Source organism: Apium graveolens, chromosome 6, assembly GCF_009905375.1.
Source record: "Apium graveolens cultivar Ventura chromosome 6, ASM990537v1, whole genome shotgun sequence".
Taxonomy (NCBI): Eukaryota; Viridiplantae; Streptophyta; class Magnoliopsida; order Apiales; family Apiaceae; genus Apium; species Apium graveolens.
In genome coordinates, this window is record NC_133652.1 from 244,173,057 (window position 1) to 244,190,253 (window position 17,197).

The 17,197-nt window shown below is 38.4% G+C and overlaps 1 protein-coding gene across 1 annotated transcript; it reads left to right on the forward strand.

The window, feature by feature from the left end:
- Positions 1-14,958: 14,958 nt before the first annotated feature.
- Positions 14,959-16,077, forward strand: LOC141665841 (uncharacterized). The gene is made up of 3 exons (XM_074471827.1): positions 14,959-15,292; positions 15,586-15,640; positions 15,738-16,077. Exons 1-3 carry the CDS (start codon positions 14,959-14,961, stop codon positions 16,075-16,077), a joined length of 729 nt encoding a protein of 242 aa, XP_074327928.1.
- The last annotated feature ends 1,120 nt before the right edge of the window (positions 16,078-17,197 follow it).

Sequence of the window (17,197 nt, forward strand, 5' to 3'; positions counted from 1 at the left end):
ATTAGGAAAATTGGATGAAGGAAGTGACCTTCAAGAATGTGAAGTGTAAGACCGGTGGCTTGATACCCAGAAAGGGAGACACCGGGTATGAAAGATATCCCAACATTGAGATGACTGTTGAGATAAACAACAAAAGTAAATAAGGAATTATTAAGAAGAAGTTCACGTTGAACACGACCAATATCTTCCAGAACATCCTTGTTATCGTTACCAAATTAGGCAAGAAAAGCGGATAACCGTTGTTATCTTTTGGAGGCCATATTGATTGACCTCATTTTGAATACAAATGTTATTGTGAAATTAGGCATATACTATCGAGGTGGGAATGATTGAATAAGACACCCTTATCAGGGATATATGACTTGATTTATCCATGGAAGGACGCATGTACCTTTTAAAGGTGGAATTAAGGATAGAACATCGGTAACTTAAAATGAATCCTTGGGGAATACATAAAGGTTGGCATTTTACCCTTAATAGGGATAGTATGAGTTTTGACAGTATGAATTGGAAAGGATTAAGGTAATAACAACCTTTAAGAATCAGTGGAGAAATTTTTCAGAAGTATATAGACAATGATTCTGGTATTAATAAGTGGTATCTTGATATGCCCTGTATCTAGGGAATACAGGAGGAACGATTCAAGGATAACCTTAGAGGTTTTACAAGAAGAAAGGTAATATTCAAAATTCTCAAGAATAGAAATGTTGATAAAGGAAATATGACGTAATTATAATGATGCCAAGTGGGGCACGTCTTAAACCACAAGAAAGTATGGATCGAACCAGTAAAGGTCAAAATTGTTCAGGGCAATTAGGACCTAAGATAAAAGATGTTCTAAGTATGATTGAGAGTCAGTCGTGACAGTGATTAACCTCTAAAGACTGAGGCAATAACTTATGGAAAAATGGTGATTGTTTTTTTTTACTCATCAGATTTTAAGGAAAATATCTTCACAAAAGCAGTGATTGAAATGAGGTAGAAAATTTATTTGGAGGTGGTTAAAATGACATTGACTGTAAGGAAATTTTACTTTCAGGAAAGGCCAAAGAGGTGGCCGACACCTTAAAGGTAAGAGGATAATTATAGGCGCTTATGCCAAAGGAATACAGTGATGATGGTTAAAGCTGTGAAGGTTGTATTATGGTTTGGAAGATTGACATTCCTTCTGATGACTGTGCAATACCCAACCGTAATAGTAGTTGGTAAAGGTTTAATTCGTGTAATCGCCATGAGCGGGCCATCTATCTCAGAAGGTACTATCTTGAGATAAGCCAGGACCATGTTTCAAAAAGGACTAGACGAACCTTTGAGTTAAGTCTTCTATTTAAGGCATATGATTAAGAATGGTATTAACCTGCTATCGTTGCTTTGAATGAAACTCTTCTGCAATTTTATCTGCTTCATGTCATGAAAGTACGTCAGAATTTGAAGTGTTCTTTATGAATTATGAATGGTGATTATGTTAACTCCTTAGAAGAATTCTATACGACATGTATGGACTCCGTATGGTTAGATATTAAGATTTCATAGAAAGTGAATGACGACAGTAGGTCAGTGGTGAACCATAGTAATGCAGCAATGATTCTGCAAGTAATGAGCTGATTACAACCGTGAGAGTTGTATTGGAATGGATGTTGAGATTGAGTACCACTAATCGGGTCGTGTTGACGTATAAGTTATCTTTGATAGAAAAACTAGGTCGATTATTTACCTATTGAATATTTATTCCTTCTTATCAATAGAGAGTCGTATTACTATACGAGGAAGGTTGCAGTGCAAGCATAGAATTCTAGTAACGATGATGTCTAGAATGAGATCCCAGATTCGATTTTCGATATCGAGGGAGTTTCAAAGGTGATTGTGTATAAGCTCGAGGAAGAGCATGGGTCCATAGAATGATGGACGGAATAGCGAAAATATTTAGGCATGTGAAATACGATGCTATAATACTTGATGTTGATATAAATACATATATGTTTTGTTCTCCTATGACAAACCTCTATAGTTCAGAGGTAGATTCCAAGCCAGATATTTTATGGCAATAAATTTTTTTACGTATATACAATTCTCTTCAGTTCATTCTTTTCTCTTCTTTTCATTTCATGTAAGCTGAGAAGAACAACCCTTCCAGAAGGGGAGGTATTGCCGAATGACTATCTATCTGTGTGATAGAAGCCTAGTAGGATACCACATGTTGTTTAATTGCTTGTCAAGTACTAAAGGCTGACCACCTTCTGTACTAACTATGCAATAGAACAAGTGTTCATGATCATAGTGATCTCTCAAAAAATTCCTTTACTTCTATATGATTGATCAAATTTTGGAAAATAGAAACACCTGAAAAAGGAGTAGTAAAGTTATGGTGGTATTCGGAATAGAAACACATTTGTGATACTAAGATTGACGTGATTATTAAAAGGTTATAGAACGCTAACGAGCAAAAGTATAACCAGTATAATATTAGGAACGGAAGGTAGTAGCGATTACGAACTGGAAAAGAATGGGTATTGAGAAGAAAAAGCTCTAATGCTAAAAGCTATAATGAGAGTCTGTGCAATAGACTTGAAAGAATTTGGAATGATCACTTAACGCGGATTGAGTTTTCTCATGATAATAGATCGTATGTCAGGTATCGAGATGTCGTCTTATGAGATTTTTGAGGGAAGACAATGTCGATGCCCCTTATGTTAGGATGAAGTTGTAGAGCGCAAGATGCTCGGACCAGCAGTGGTCCAAAGGACCAAGGATATAATAGATTTAATCAGAGGACGGCTGGTAGTAGCCCAAGATGGGAACACGAAGTATGTTGATTTGACACGAAATGACAAGGAATAGGAAGTAGGGGACCTAGTGCTGTTATAGGTATTCCCTTGGAAAGGATGGATGAGGTTCGGAAAGAAAGGGAAGCTAAGCCCATGAATTGTTGGACCCTTTGAGGTATTAAGACATATTGGGAAGTTAGCATATGAGCTAGCCCTACCCCCGAACATGTAGCAAGTTCATAACGTGTTCCACGTATCAATGTTAAGGAAGTGTAATTCGGATGCCAGATAAATAGGGGCATATGAGCGCCTAGACATGTAACTAGACGTAACTTATATGGAGCAACCAGGAAGGGTTATGGATTGAAAACGAACAAGTGCTTAGGAGAAGGGTTATCAAACTAGTCAGAGTTGGTGGTAGAACCGCAATGTGGGAAAATTTACTCGAGAGTTAGAAAGTGCAATGCTAAGAGAGTATCCCTATTCATTTTCTATCTGATTCCGGGACGGAATCCTTTTAAGGAGGGGAGATTGTAATAACCCCATTTTTTTGGAATTTTTTTGAAACCCTTATGAATAGTGATTTTGCTGATTATGCTGAATAAGAAAAACTTTTCATGCCACACTATGTAGGGGTTATTTTATTGTTATTCTGAGATCTTATTAGTACTCTATATGATATATAAGTGTATGTATAGATCGTCAGAATCCAAATTCGAACACTTTGATTTTTCCCGGAAATCTACCAGATATAGAAAGAATTGAGTATAAGGTAACATGATAAAAAGGATTTAAATTCAAGGATTTTAAGATAGGATCATAAATGGAATATAAAATATTGAGAAAGGTTTAGGGGAAGCCCAAGTAATAAGATCCCGGATATGATCCCTCGAACGATAAACGCGAACGAAAGTTAAGCGAACCGTAAAACAAATAAGCGACCAAGAGACAAGCTTGTACAAGAAGCCAAGGACTGTGACATCATCAAACCACAAGACAAAGACATGTGGCAAATGGATGACACAAGAAAGGTGACATAAGCATGACAAGTGAGATTGTTTTGTTGGTTGATTTGTAGCCAAGCATTATTTACCATGGTAAATTCTAAACTAACCAAGCTAACAAAACACCACACAAATACACCAAGCAAGCAAAAAAAATCATTTCCTCTCTTTTCTTCATGAAGCTCTCGGCTTCTTTCTTAGAAAAAGGGAAGTCCAAGTTCCTCCACTTGCTAATTTATAAGGTAATTATCCTAGTTTCTCCTAGTTAAGTTACATACTTCCTAGGAATCTTAGCTTCAAAATCCTTTCCTAGAATTTCCTATAAATCATTCAAGAAGATGGTGAATAGTACTTTCTTGAAATTAATTTTTGTGTTCTTGATTTCTTTGAAAGATCAAGCTTGTAGGAGGTTAGATTAAGGCTTCCATGGGCATTCCAAGGATCTTTCATGGATTAAAAGCTTCAAGGAAGGTATAACTCTTCATGATTTAGTCTTAAGTTTTGTTGTTTGGATTCCCTAATGTTTAGATGATGGGTTAGTGTAATGGGTGTGTAATCATGTTTAGAGCTTTGTTTAGTAAGTGGTTTTGTTGATTTTGGAGTTAGGAGTGATACTTGTTGGATTTAAAGTTCTTGGCCACATTTTTTACTTGGTTTAGATGAATAAGTTGAGATATTGAGTTATGGTTGAATGATATTGTATTGTGGTTGAATGATGGTGGAATGGTGATGATTGTGGGATGTTTGTGAATTGAATTGGAGTTGTACGAAATTGGTAATCGCGTAAACATAGCCGTCGTAATATCCGATTACCCTAGACTGTTTTTGTTCTTAATATTAGGACCCGTGAACTCACTGTTAGGTTTTGACCATTGCCATGATTAGATATTTCATGTTATGAGCTTCGTTTTGATATGTGGTTCATTTGAATCCGATGTACGGTTTAGGAGAAACGACCGTTTTAAGTAACGGCGTTTCGCGACCGAACCATTACCCCTCGCCTTACTTTGAAACCTTGGTTAAGGACTTTAAATGACTAATTTTGGTATGAAACAATTATTTTAAGTGGATTAGGCAGTTGGTAAGGTACTCGCGAAAGAATCACTTTAAAATTCTTAATGGTTAATTTATTAAAAATGGTGGAGCCGAGGGTACTCGAGCGACGTAAGTGAATCGTTAAGCGCAAAAGCAAATGTTAGGGTTCAATTGGTTAAAGTCTAGTTTCTTAAGCGACCGGAGTTTAATTCCGACTTATGTTGTTGTTCATAGATTATCGGACCCACTCTAAGCTTAAGTCTATCCGGGAGCACTCAGGCAAGTTTTCTACCCGTTATACTGTTGTTGTGATGTATATATGTATATGCATTATCTTGTGATAAGTGCATGATTGTTATTAGCAAATCTTGTGATATATTGGAGCATGTTGATATGGTATATATGCATGCTTGTTTCGTAATCTTGATATCTAATTGTTGATTCAAATGCTTATAGTTGCATAATACCTATGCTAGAGATAAGCAGTAGTTGTGTATACCCTTAGTATAGGGGACCCAAAGGTGAATATTTTCTAAAACCGGGAGTCGATGTTCCCGAGTATATATATATATATTTATATTTATATATATATATATATATATATATATATATATATATATTGATATAGTTTTCAAAACTATTAATCGAATAAGTTTTATTCGATAACTTTATTTTAAATAATGAATATTATTAGTTGAATAATCATTCGAGGACTTATGACTCTGTTTATTTTAATTAATGAATATTATTACTTGAATATTCATTCGAGGACTTATGACTCCGTTTATTTTATGAATATTATTTTGAATATTCATTCGTGGACTTATGACTCCGCTTATTTATTAAATAATATTCTTTATTTTATTAAAGAATAATGTTTCGATAATCAAACTTATTTTCGATTATTCAAATAAAGATCATACTTTCGTATAAGTATATCTTTGGTTATTAATATTCATTCCAAGTATGAGTTTTAAAACTTCTACTTCAATTATTTTTATAAAGATTATTCTTTATGGGAATATTATTTAAATAATAATATTCAGATATTTTCTAAATATATTGGGACTGATTTATTTTATTAAATCAGCATTACTCCAAACATTCTTAAAAATGTTTTCGAGTCTTCAAAATGATTTTCTAAAAGTTAGAGCGGATCCCAAAACTCATTTTTATATTTAAGATCTTCCTTTTGAAGGGGATTTAAATATTCGCTCAAAACCTGAGGGATCCGGCTTTGTGGTGTATTTTATATTCGCAACGAGGTTGCTGTTTTGATAAATGAATTGATTACTTACCCAAAGTTCGGGAAGTAAGTCCATCTATTGAGTCGGCATAAGCAACATAGGCCCAGTGGGCGTCCATGAAAGTGTAAGTGGCTCAGTGGGAGTCCATCAAATGCATAAGTGGCTGAGTGGCAGTCTAGCATAAGGTCCTATTGCGACCAGGGTGATGACCAGTGGGAAATTCGTCCATCTACTAGTAGAAAAGGTTACTTATTGGTATCTTTGCCTGATCAGCAAAATATCAGGTTTATGCCAAGGTTTTCTCCTTTCCAAATTCATTGGATATTGCAACTCTGTTTATAATTTTCATAACAGGGGTTTTTAAGGAGTGTATGAAATGTATATATATAGGTGCATATATATATCGGGACTTAATTAAGTATCTCGTAACTTCATTTCTTTTGAATGATATTTCAAAGATTGATTCTATTCAAATCTTATCTTGTAGTCTCATCTATGTGATGAACTTTTGAAACTGATTATACCTTGAACGGTGGTAGTTCAAGTAGTATTCAGAAAAGATATAAGTATATTGGAGTATCGTATAACTTCATCTTTTCAACTTATATCTGGTTAATGATTATCTTATGCATGACAAAGATTTTCACAAAAACGTTGAGACAAGGTTAGATATATGAGATTACCTTGCAACGATATTTTTATACAGTTATAAACTGGAACTCTGTGTATATTATGCATGGAAGGGGACTTCCAAGATTTTGAAAAGTATATATATAAATATATACTGAATATTTTGCGACTTGGTCGCGTTAAGATATCAAACTTGGTTCATTTCTTCTTGACCAACACTTTCATGAGTACTATAAGAATGCTCATATATTTTTAATTATTATACATATTATTTCGGTGGGCTTGTTGCTCACCATTGCTTTCTTCTTTCATCACACAACAACAGATAGACAAGATGAACAGGATCAAGCTCTCAATTCGCGAGCAGATAGGAAACGTTCCGCAGTTTCCTGTAGGCGTTGATGCCGTGTAGCTGAGGTAGGATTTACCAATAGGCTAGGCTTTCAACTTTCGATGTACCAGACTTATGTATATTTATGAATTGTAATAATGGCAAAGAATATGTAAATTATTCAGAAACCCTTTTTAAGGTGAAATGGTTTATAATTATGGAATAAAATGATTTGTGTTATTTTTGGTATTCATCTCTGAGACTATAACTTGTGGTGTGTGTGAGTATATTGTGGGGTCACAGTACGCAGTAGTTGGTTGACTGTTAAGATTAAGTATTGATAAGGGAAATGGAACTCGTGACAACCTGGATCCCCGACCCCGGATTTGGGGGTGTTACAATGGTACTCTGAGTCATCAATCCATCGACGAATACGACTGATAGTTTTCATGTTCATTATCTTCCAAGCTGTATCAGATTTCTCTGCAGGCTTGATCCCTTTCATCTCCACTGGATCAAATATATCTTTATTGTAAAGAAGATCTTTGATTCTACTTTTCCACAATGGATAATTTGAAGTTGTTAAACATATCATTATACTGGATGAACTCTCCATTCCCATTTACCAAAGACTACATAAATCGTCACTTAGAACCGCACAAGTTGGCCAGGAAAGTGGATGTGTTTGGGTAGCTTTCCGTATAAATGTGGCGCGGAATCAGAGAACCACGGCGCACAAAGCATTTTCCTAGTCACCAATAATGTGGACCCCAGCTCTGATGCTAATTGTTAGGAATTACCGTTTCCCATCTTTGCATAAATAAAACCTCAGAATTATCACAAACAAAATATATATGAACAGATTAATGATAATCAAGACAGATAAACATCAAGATTTATACGTGGAAAACCCCCTTAATATAAAGAGATGAAAATCACGTGACCAACACTGAATGTTTCCACTATAAAAGCACTATATTGTGTTATTATTTCATTATAATAATATTAGTATCTTTTATTAGTGATATTAGAAATAAATATTAATTCAAATTAAGTTTAAAAATTAATATTAAATTTTAAAGAAAATCTATATATTATGATTTACTATATGAATTTTTATTGAAAAATATTATTTATAATATTATTTTATTAAACGAGAAAAAATAAAGAAATTTTTCGAATCCCTGCGAGTATCCCCATTTCTCGTTTGGGGCGGGAAGCAAGCAGTAAAATAATTTTGGTGCTATCCCGACCCCGAAGTAATCCGATGGTCATTCCTACACTTCTTGCACACATGCGCATGTGTTGTTACGAAGTATTTATAAATTTTGTTGATTCCTTTTTGCTTGTACATGTAGTGTCTCATAGAGTACAATTTCTTACCTTTATTCTTTTGTACTATCAATTTTGAACTATTTTCCTTGTGTGATGCAGGGGAGAATTTAATAAAAGGTATCGAAAAACACGTTTTATTAATTTCTTTTTGCTAGTATAGGGTAAGGTCTCATAGAATACAATTTCATGCATTTATTCTTTTATACCGTCAACTTTGAACTGTTTTCCTTGTGGCATTTAATCTATTGATTGCAGGGGAGGATCTAGTAAGAGGTATGGGAGGATATATGTTTCCTATAAAATTAAAATTTATGTTTCTTTACTTTTATTGTTTTTAAAAATATATAAAAATGATCTCACAAAATTTAAAAATATAAAGATGTTTTCTCAAAATTTGTCCAATACTTTCTAAATAAAAATTTCTCGATCCGCCCCTGAATTTGAGTGGAATTACTTGCTTTCCATAAAATTAAGTTGGTTTAACCTGACAAATTCCTAGTTGCAACCGTTAGCGTGAAAAGTTTCTCAGACATCTTACTTCAGGATGTGACTTTAAGACTTGTTGCCCATTATAGTTGCGCGGAACTTTGGCTAATAACAATTTTGGGATTTATTAAAAAATATAATTTATGATTTGATGTTGGAAGGTTGTATATAAATAATATGAACATGATAACTTATAAGGTATTTAGGCGTTTGGATAATTTTAAGTATAAATTATTTATAAATTAATTTGTATTTGATCAATTATAACTTATAATTTATAAATATTTAAAAAAATAAAATTTTAATATAATAATTAAATATATGAATATAAAATTTAAAAAGGCAAAATTTAACGTAAGTATTAAAGACAAATTACTAAAAATAGAAAGGCAAAGTTAAAAGAATAAAATAAAAAAATCAAATAATTATTAGTGAATTATTTTTTATCAATAATAAAATATATCGTTAACGAGTGATTGTGTTGATATTGTTATTCGAGTTTTTGGATTTCTCAAGAGAGGTGATGAGTTCAAAATTTGAGGTGTACATGTATTGTAACTAAAAAAAATGAATTAGTAAGAAAAAAAATTAAAATTTTAATCAAGAATTTGTCGAAAGAAATTAATATTATTAAATTTAACTTGTACATATTAAGGAATGAAAACGTATAGAGACAAAACACACTTACAAATAAACAAACATTATTAAAGAATCGGAGGAAAATGAAGAATGAAGAGTGTGGAATGTTAAGAATTCTAACTTTCAAATTATTAGTAAAAATGGGATGAATTGTCACAGTATGGTTAGTTGCCAAGCAGGAAACAAGAACAATAAACGAGCGTTTAACCCATTTAAGGTGAAATATAGTACCCCCAAACATGCACATAGATTTCATATTCCCGAATGTGTCAAACTGCAGGCAAGGTGGTTGCTAAATTATGTGCCAAGTATCTTCATCAACAAGTGCTTAACCATGAAGCCTATGCTGCTGAAGATGTTGGGATTTCTGTTCAGAGAGCTTTCTTCAGGTTATGTCGCTTATAAATTTTTGCTTAAAGATTCAAAGGGTATTACAAAGTCTTATCCAGGTGCGACGGGGCAAGGGACAGTCTCAGGTAGATAGTTCCTATGGGGCGTTGGCCTCCCAAAAGGTAATCGAGGCCTGCAAAGGTTTGTTAATGCTTTTTGCTGGTTGGTTTCATTATTATAGCTGCTCCAAAATTGGCCTGGTTTCAAAATGTAGAATCTATGTTGAATCACCATTTGGCGGGGCTACGGGTTTCTCTCTTGGGGCTTTACCTACTCTTCTTACCATTCGGCATGGCAGATACTGTGTTTGCGGATGATGGGCTTTATATAAGAAATTTAGTTCCTAAAAATATTCCTTTTTTCAGTTTGCTACTTACACCGGATTTATTATATAAAAAGGATGATACTGAAATGTGTTTGTTGAGAAACTTCACACTGAACTAGTTGACAAGTCTGGTAATTGCAATCGTTGATAAAGATTGGTAGAAATAAGCAAAAATTCAACATGTGCAAGACGGATAATACTTATCCTCCTATGCGAGTCATAAATTTGCTTGAACCTCGGGATCAACTAATGAACCTATATGTCACTTATCCAAATTAGTATGTACAATCTGTTGCACTGTAATAAGTATGATCAAGTCTCCGCAACAATTGGCAATATTTTTCTTGTTAAGAAACTATACTACTTGACAGTGCCGGAGGAGCTGGAAACGAAATTGAGGGTATGCCATAATTATTTAGTTTTTAATATGTATATATAAATATATTTTTTTTATAGCCATAAGTAATCAGACCCAAAAATAATGTTACAAAAACCCTAAAAGAGAGGACACTCCAAACCCAAATTAAGATGGTCCCCGAGACACGTGACAAGTGACCAAAATGTCAATTGTCTCATGTTACCAGAAAGGGAACAACTGCATCCCACTCGTCCATGTGTAACTGCAAAAGGACAGTCGGGCCCCACTTTCCATCTAAACCATCAAATCACTCATCAACCAAGAATAATCAAGGGTTAGGATAAAGAGTTACAAACCCCTAAAATCCTAAATTTGAGAGCCTATAAAAGGCCCCAAAAAAGGGGTTTTAGGGGTTGAAAAATATTATCTGCTATACACACATATACACATACCACTACATATTTTTTTGGAATAACTCCTTCTTCCCTCTTCTTCTTCTTCAAGAAAGTTACCGCTGGGACGCAACCCCCCTCCGGTTTTGTTTTGCAGAAGCCCCCACATCACAACTTAACCACGCGTCACCTGCCACGTGGACGGGGCTCGAGCTCGAGTGAGAGAGGAGAAGACCGGGGAAGAAACCGAGTTATCATTGGCGCTAGAAGAAGGGGTTGAACCTCCGGTTTGGTGGTGTCATTTTCAGTCTGTTACTTTACCCCAGGAACCGGAAAGAGCTACACCCTAGTAAGGCTAACACCCCCACTATCTTTTAAACTTGCTTTTCATACCTTAAAGATACATATTGTTGTATTCGTGTCATTTTTGACTACTTTATTCTAAAAAATGGCCACAAGAAAGAGTAAAATATCAATCTCGGGAACGATTTAACCCACCATTATCCCACCCAGGAATGGAGAAATGGAAGAGATAGAAGAGGAGACCCCCATAACTCGTGCTTCATCTCAACTCCAACCCGGAGACCAGAGGATTACTATTGAGAAAACAGCACATAAGTATGCAAAGACCTCTGCAAACCCTTGGGGAAGCATGACCCCGGAACAGATTCAAACAGCTGTGAGCTAGTGGAAAGAAAAGAACCGTGAGCCGGAAACCCCCCCCCCAGGGGATCAGGAAGAGCATTCCGGAGAATACCGGGGTTCGGTCCTCAACCGGACTGCAAAGAACCTGAAAAGGCCGCCAGAAGATGCCCAGGACGAAATCAGAACGGCTGCACTCCGAGATCAGATCCGCAAGGAAGAGGAAGCAAAGGAAAAATCTAACATTGAAAAAGGAATCCAACAAGAGGAGGTAAAGCTGAAAAGAAAGACACGCAGGGTTCATGTTTCCTCAGACTCTGAGCCAGAAAAGGAATCTAAACAGGAGGAGATGGCCCGGGCTCTCCGGGACCTTAAGAGAAAGGTCGAGGGAGACATGGAAGTTGGGACAACAGCCACCCCCTTCACTAGAAGGCTAGAATCTACTCCCAGAGAATCCGACCTTAAACACTTCAACTTTGACTCTTTCAACAGGATCGCGGACCCCGAAGAGCACCTGAACTACCTTGAGCAGATCTTGAATATCTATGATTACAATAACCTCACCAAGTGACGCTTCTTCGCATCAACGTTGAAAGAAGGGGCTCAGAAATGGTTCAGCAGAATCCCCTCCCGAAGCATCGACACCTGGAAATATTTCTGAGAAATGTTTTTGAAAAGATTCCTGGGAAATCGTATGAACGAGTTACAGATGTGTCACTTGGAAACCATCCAGCAAAGGAGTAGAGAGACGCTCTCCGAGTTCATAAAGAGATTTCAGGAGGCGGTCAACCAGCTCTCCAACCTCAAAGAAAAAGAGGCCGTTAATATCTTCCGAAGAAAGCTCCACCCAGTTTCATGGGAGGGCTATGTCAAGGACTTAATTCACAGAGAGCCCCAAAGCCTTGCCTCAGCCTATGCACTGGCCTCAAAATTCATCAAGGAGAATGATTTCCGCATTTCCATGAAAATGAATAGGAGAATCCAGGACGATGATGAGTCCCCGGAGCGACGCTCCTCATAAAAAAAGAGAAGAAGTTTAAGACAGACAGACAATCCAACTACATCCAGCAGTCTCAGGGAACCCCACCACAGGACAACTACTCCAAACCTCAAAGAAATGAGATAAAACCAAGGCCCAAGAAAGAGCCCAATCCAGAACCCGAGTGGACACCCCTCAACAGACCCCGGACAGATATTTTGAAAGAGGTTAAGGGGAAACCTTTTTATTATCCCCGAAGCCATTACTGGCGCCTCCGGAGAACAGAGCGCGTGACAAGCACTGCAGATACCTTATTGAAGATCAGATCAAGAAAGGTAACATGAACCGGTACCTGCAAAGGAGGCTGAATGACAAAGACAAATCCCCGAGCAGTGGCAAACACGTGGTCAATGTGATCTTCGGAGGAGCCGCCTCTCCGCCCTAGAGCCCCGATATGGACAACGATGTCATGATGATCCAAACCTTCTAAGATGAACTTATATGCTTCTCTCATGCCGACTATGAGGGGCTGGATCCCGGAAATAACCAAGCTCTGGTGGTGACCCTCGACATCGTAGATAATGAGGTAAACAGAATCTTGGTCGATAACGGTTCCTCCGCTAATATTATTTTTGAGCAAACACTTAACAGGATGAAACTTGGCCATCTTCGAATGCATCCCTGCCTCGAAGACCCACTCTACGAATTCAGGAACAACATCATTCCAATACGTGGTATAATCTACCTCATCGTGGTCTTCGGGACTGCACCCCAGCAGGTCTCCCATGTCATAAAATTCTACATGATAAGTGTGGCATCCTCCTACAACATGATTCTCGGAAGGCCCACGATCACGAAGCTTCGGGCCATCCCTTCAACGATTCACTTGAAGCTGAAATTTCACACCCCGGGAGGCATCGGAGAACTCAAGGGAGATAGAAACGTATCCGGGAGGTGTTATGGGCAGGTTTTGGTCATGGAAAAAACTGAGCCTGAAAACAGGAAGAAGGCAATGGCCCTACCCAAGGGCCAAAGCTACAAGAAACATCGTGAACACCTCAGTAAAAGGCCGAAGCTGGATGTCAACATGATAGAAGACTCAGGGTACAGCGTAACCAATGCAGATGCCCGAATACAGAAATTCGTAGAAGTGAGAGAAAAGACCATGGTTGAACCTACTACACAGACGGTTGAGATAGAGTTAGAACCCGGGAACCCCACCCGAAAACTGAAGGTCGGAAAGGGTTTGGAGGCGACGTTCCAACAAGAGCTCATAGAGCTGCTGAGAGAGTATGCCGATGTGTTTGCATGGGCCCCGGAAGACATGCCCGGGATCGACCAGTCAGTTGCGATGTACAATCTGGATGTTGATCCGCGGAAGAAACCAATCAAACAGAAACAGAGAAACTGTGCCCCGGAGCGGCAGCAGGCTATAGATGAGGAAGTGGAGAAATTGCTCAAAGCCGATATCATCTACGAGATCAAATACACAAACTGGCTTGCCAATATTGTTTTGGTCAATAAACCGAGTGGAAAGTGGAGAATGTGTGTCGACTATACAAGCCTCAACTCCGCATGCCCAAAAGACTCTTACCCACTCCCCAATATTGACCAGTTGATCGATGCAACCTCTAGAAACACTATGTTGAGTTTCATGGATGCCTTCTCGGGGTATAATCAAGTCTGCATGAATCCGGAAGACATCGCTAAAACAGCCTTCATCACCCATCGAGCGGTCCACGCCTTTATCATGATGCCTTTCGGGCTCATTAACATTGGGGCCACTTATCAGAAGATAATGAATACTATCTTCAAGGATCAACTGGGATGCAACATGGAGTCTTAATTCGATGACATGATCTCCAAGTCTGTCTTAGCCCCGGATCACATAAAGGATCTCAGAAAATGTTTCGACAACCTGCGCAAGTACCAAATGAAGCTTAATCCGGAGAAATGTGCGATCAGAGTCCCCTCTGGCAAGTTCCTTGGTTTTCTAGTCAGCGGGAGAGGAATCTAAGCAAACCCAGAGAAAATAAACGCCATAATAGAGATGAAGATACCCAGCACTCAGAAAGATATCCAAAAGTTGGCGGGATGCCTCGCAGCCCTTCGCAGGTTTATCCCGAAGCTTGCAGAAAGATTTCTCCCATTCTTCAAACTGTTAAAAGGCACCCGAAACAAAAAGCTGGCCCAATACCAGATCATGGTTAGGGGTCTCCTCGAATCCATCCTGGGCACCACCATCATACAGATCAACAGGGAAGAGAACAACAGAGCGGACGAGCTCTCCAAGTTATTGCAAAATTCCTCAGACCTAAGTTCTTCAGTCTACTTTGAAGAGCTGCAGATTCCAAGCACTGAAAAGATAGAGATCTTATGCATCAGTAACCCGATAACCGGATGACTCCCTTCATAGCATATTTAAAAGATGGAATACTCTCGGAAGACAAAAATAAAGCCAAGTACCTCAAACACAAGGTCGCTCGTTTCTTTCTGGAAAATGATAAGTTGTACAGAAGGACCTTCTCGGCACCCACTCTGAAATGTGTGGACCCGGAAGAAGCAGACTACTGTCTTCGGGAGGTTCACGAAGGTATTTACGGAGATCACATGGCAGCTAAAACTTTTTCCTACAAGATCATCAGACAAGGGTACTACTGGTCCATGATCCACTCCGACGCTGTTGCCTATGTCAAGAGTGCACTCAATGCCATAAATTCAGCAATGTCCCCAAGTAGAGCCCGAGCCTAACTGCATCAGTTCTCTCTCCAATCCCATTTGACATCCGGGGCATAGACATCATGGGCCCCTTTTCCGAGCAAAAAGAGACCTCCACTACGTCTTGGTAGCTACCGATTATATGACCAAATGGGAGGAAGCTAAAGCTATGAGAACAATTAATTAGCAGGATTGTATAAAATTCATGGATTCTATCATTATGAGGTTCGGAATCCCGGTGGTTTTGGTCTCAGAAAATGGCCCACGGTTCGATGGGTCAGATTTTGAAGCACATTTGAAAAAACTCAGAATCAAGCATAAAAGGGCATTTGTTGCACACCCACAGGGGAACGGACAAGTGGAGGTAAATAACAGGACCATACTCCGGGGCCTAGAGTGAAGATTGGAAGAGTCTAAAAAAACTGGTCAGATGAACTTCCAAAAGTCTTATGGTCCTACAGGACCACCCCCGGGATAGGAACTGGGGAAACCCCTTTCAAACTTGCCTACGACACCGAAGCCCAACTACCAGTCGAAACCGGATCACCCTCTCACAGAACCGCTAATTTTGATGAAATCTCGAATATTGAGGGCCTTAAAACTAACCTGGAACTTCTAGACGAGGTAAGAGACCGGGTTGTGCAAAAGATGGAAGGTTACAAGGAAAAAATGAAGCTCTACTTCGGGAAAAAGGCCAAGGTAAGGGAACACGGAGCAGGAGATTTAGTACTATGGCACGCCGAGGCTCGGACCCAACGAACCAAGGAAAGCTACAGCCCAACTGGGAAGGACCCTACATAGTCAAAGAAGTGCTCCGTCCAGGGACCTACAAGTTAAGCTACCTTAACGGAACCGAGGTCCCGAACACTTGGCACGGAGCCCGCCTAAGAAAATTTTACTAGTAGAAAGGTGCGCATAGCTGCATAATTTTTGTTGAAAAATAAGAGACGCAAATTTGTATTTACCTCATCCAAAAATGTAATCGATACTCTATGCCTATTTTGCAATAAAAAATGCCATGCTTGTTCAAATTAGAATGATGCTACTATTATGATTGCACTACAATTATTGTTTGCACACCCACATGCGCAACTTAGAAAAATTTTATTCAATTAAAAGTTTTTAACCCCCCCGGGGACGAATGCACAAACCATGTGTATTTTTAACCCCGTCCCGGGGATAAATGCGCAAACCATGTTTATTGATAAAAATAGTAAAGCACTTAGTGAAAACTGCAAGAACAAATGCTAGGAAAGGGAAATATATTTACATGCGTATCCGGGGAAAAGCAACCCCGGATCGAATTCAAATCAAAGCAAATATTCAGTCTAGAAGCCACAAGGCCTCAGTTTTAAAGATAAATAAACTAGAAAGAAAATTACAAGGCATGAAGCCTGGATCATCAAAGATCAATTCTCGGGGGGAGGGGGAGCCTTCTCACGATCTTCTTCGGGAGGAGGAGGTGGTTGTGCCCCGGAAGTGCCCTCTCCAATAGCCTGAGCATTCTCGCGACGTAGCTCTTCAGCGAGATACAACTCGATAAACCCATCCATATCACCAACATGATTCTTTTCAAGATAGGAAGAAGTAATATCCCAGCACATGTTCACCTTCTCGAAGATTTTGTTGTTGAGCTCTTCGTAGTAAGCAGGTGTACCCCGGAAGGCTGCGAGAATTTCCTTTGCCCGAGGCCTTGCAGCAAGCTCTTTCTTTAAATTTTCAACCTCCATCCGGAGGGACCCAACAACCTGCGTAGCTTCCTTCCGAGCTTTGGCCTCCTCCACGAGGGCCTTCTTGTGCTCCCGGGACTCCTTCTCTTTGGCATCCCGGTACTTGGTGAACATGTCTCTCTCCTCAGCCAACTCCTTTACTGCGGTCTTCACTTTAGCTACCTTCACCCGATAATTATGGATGATGATAT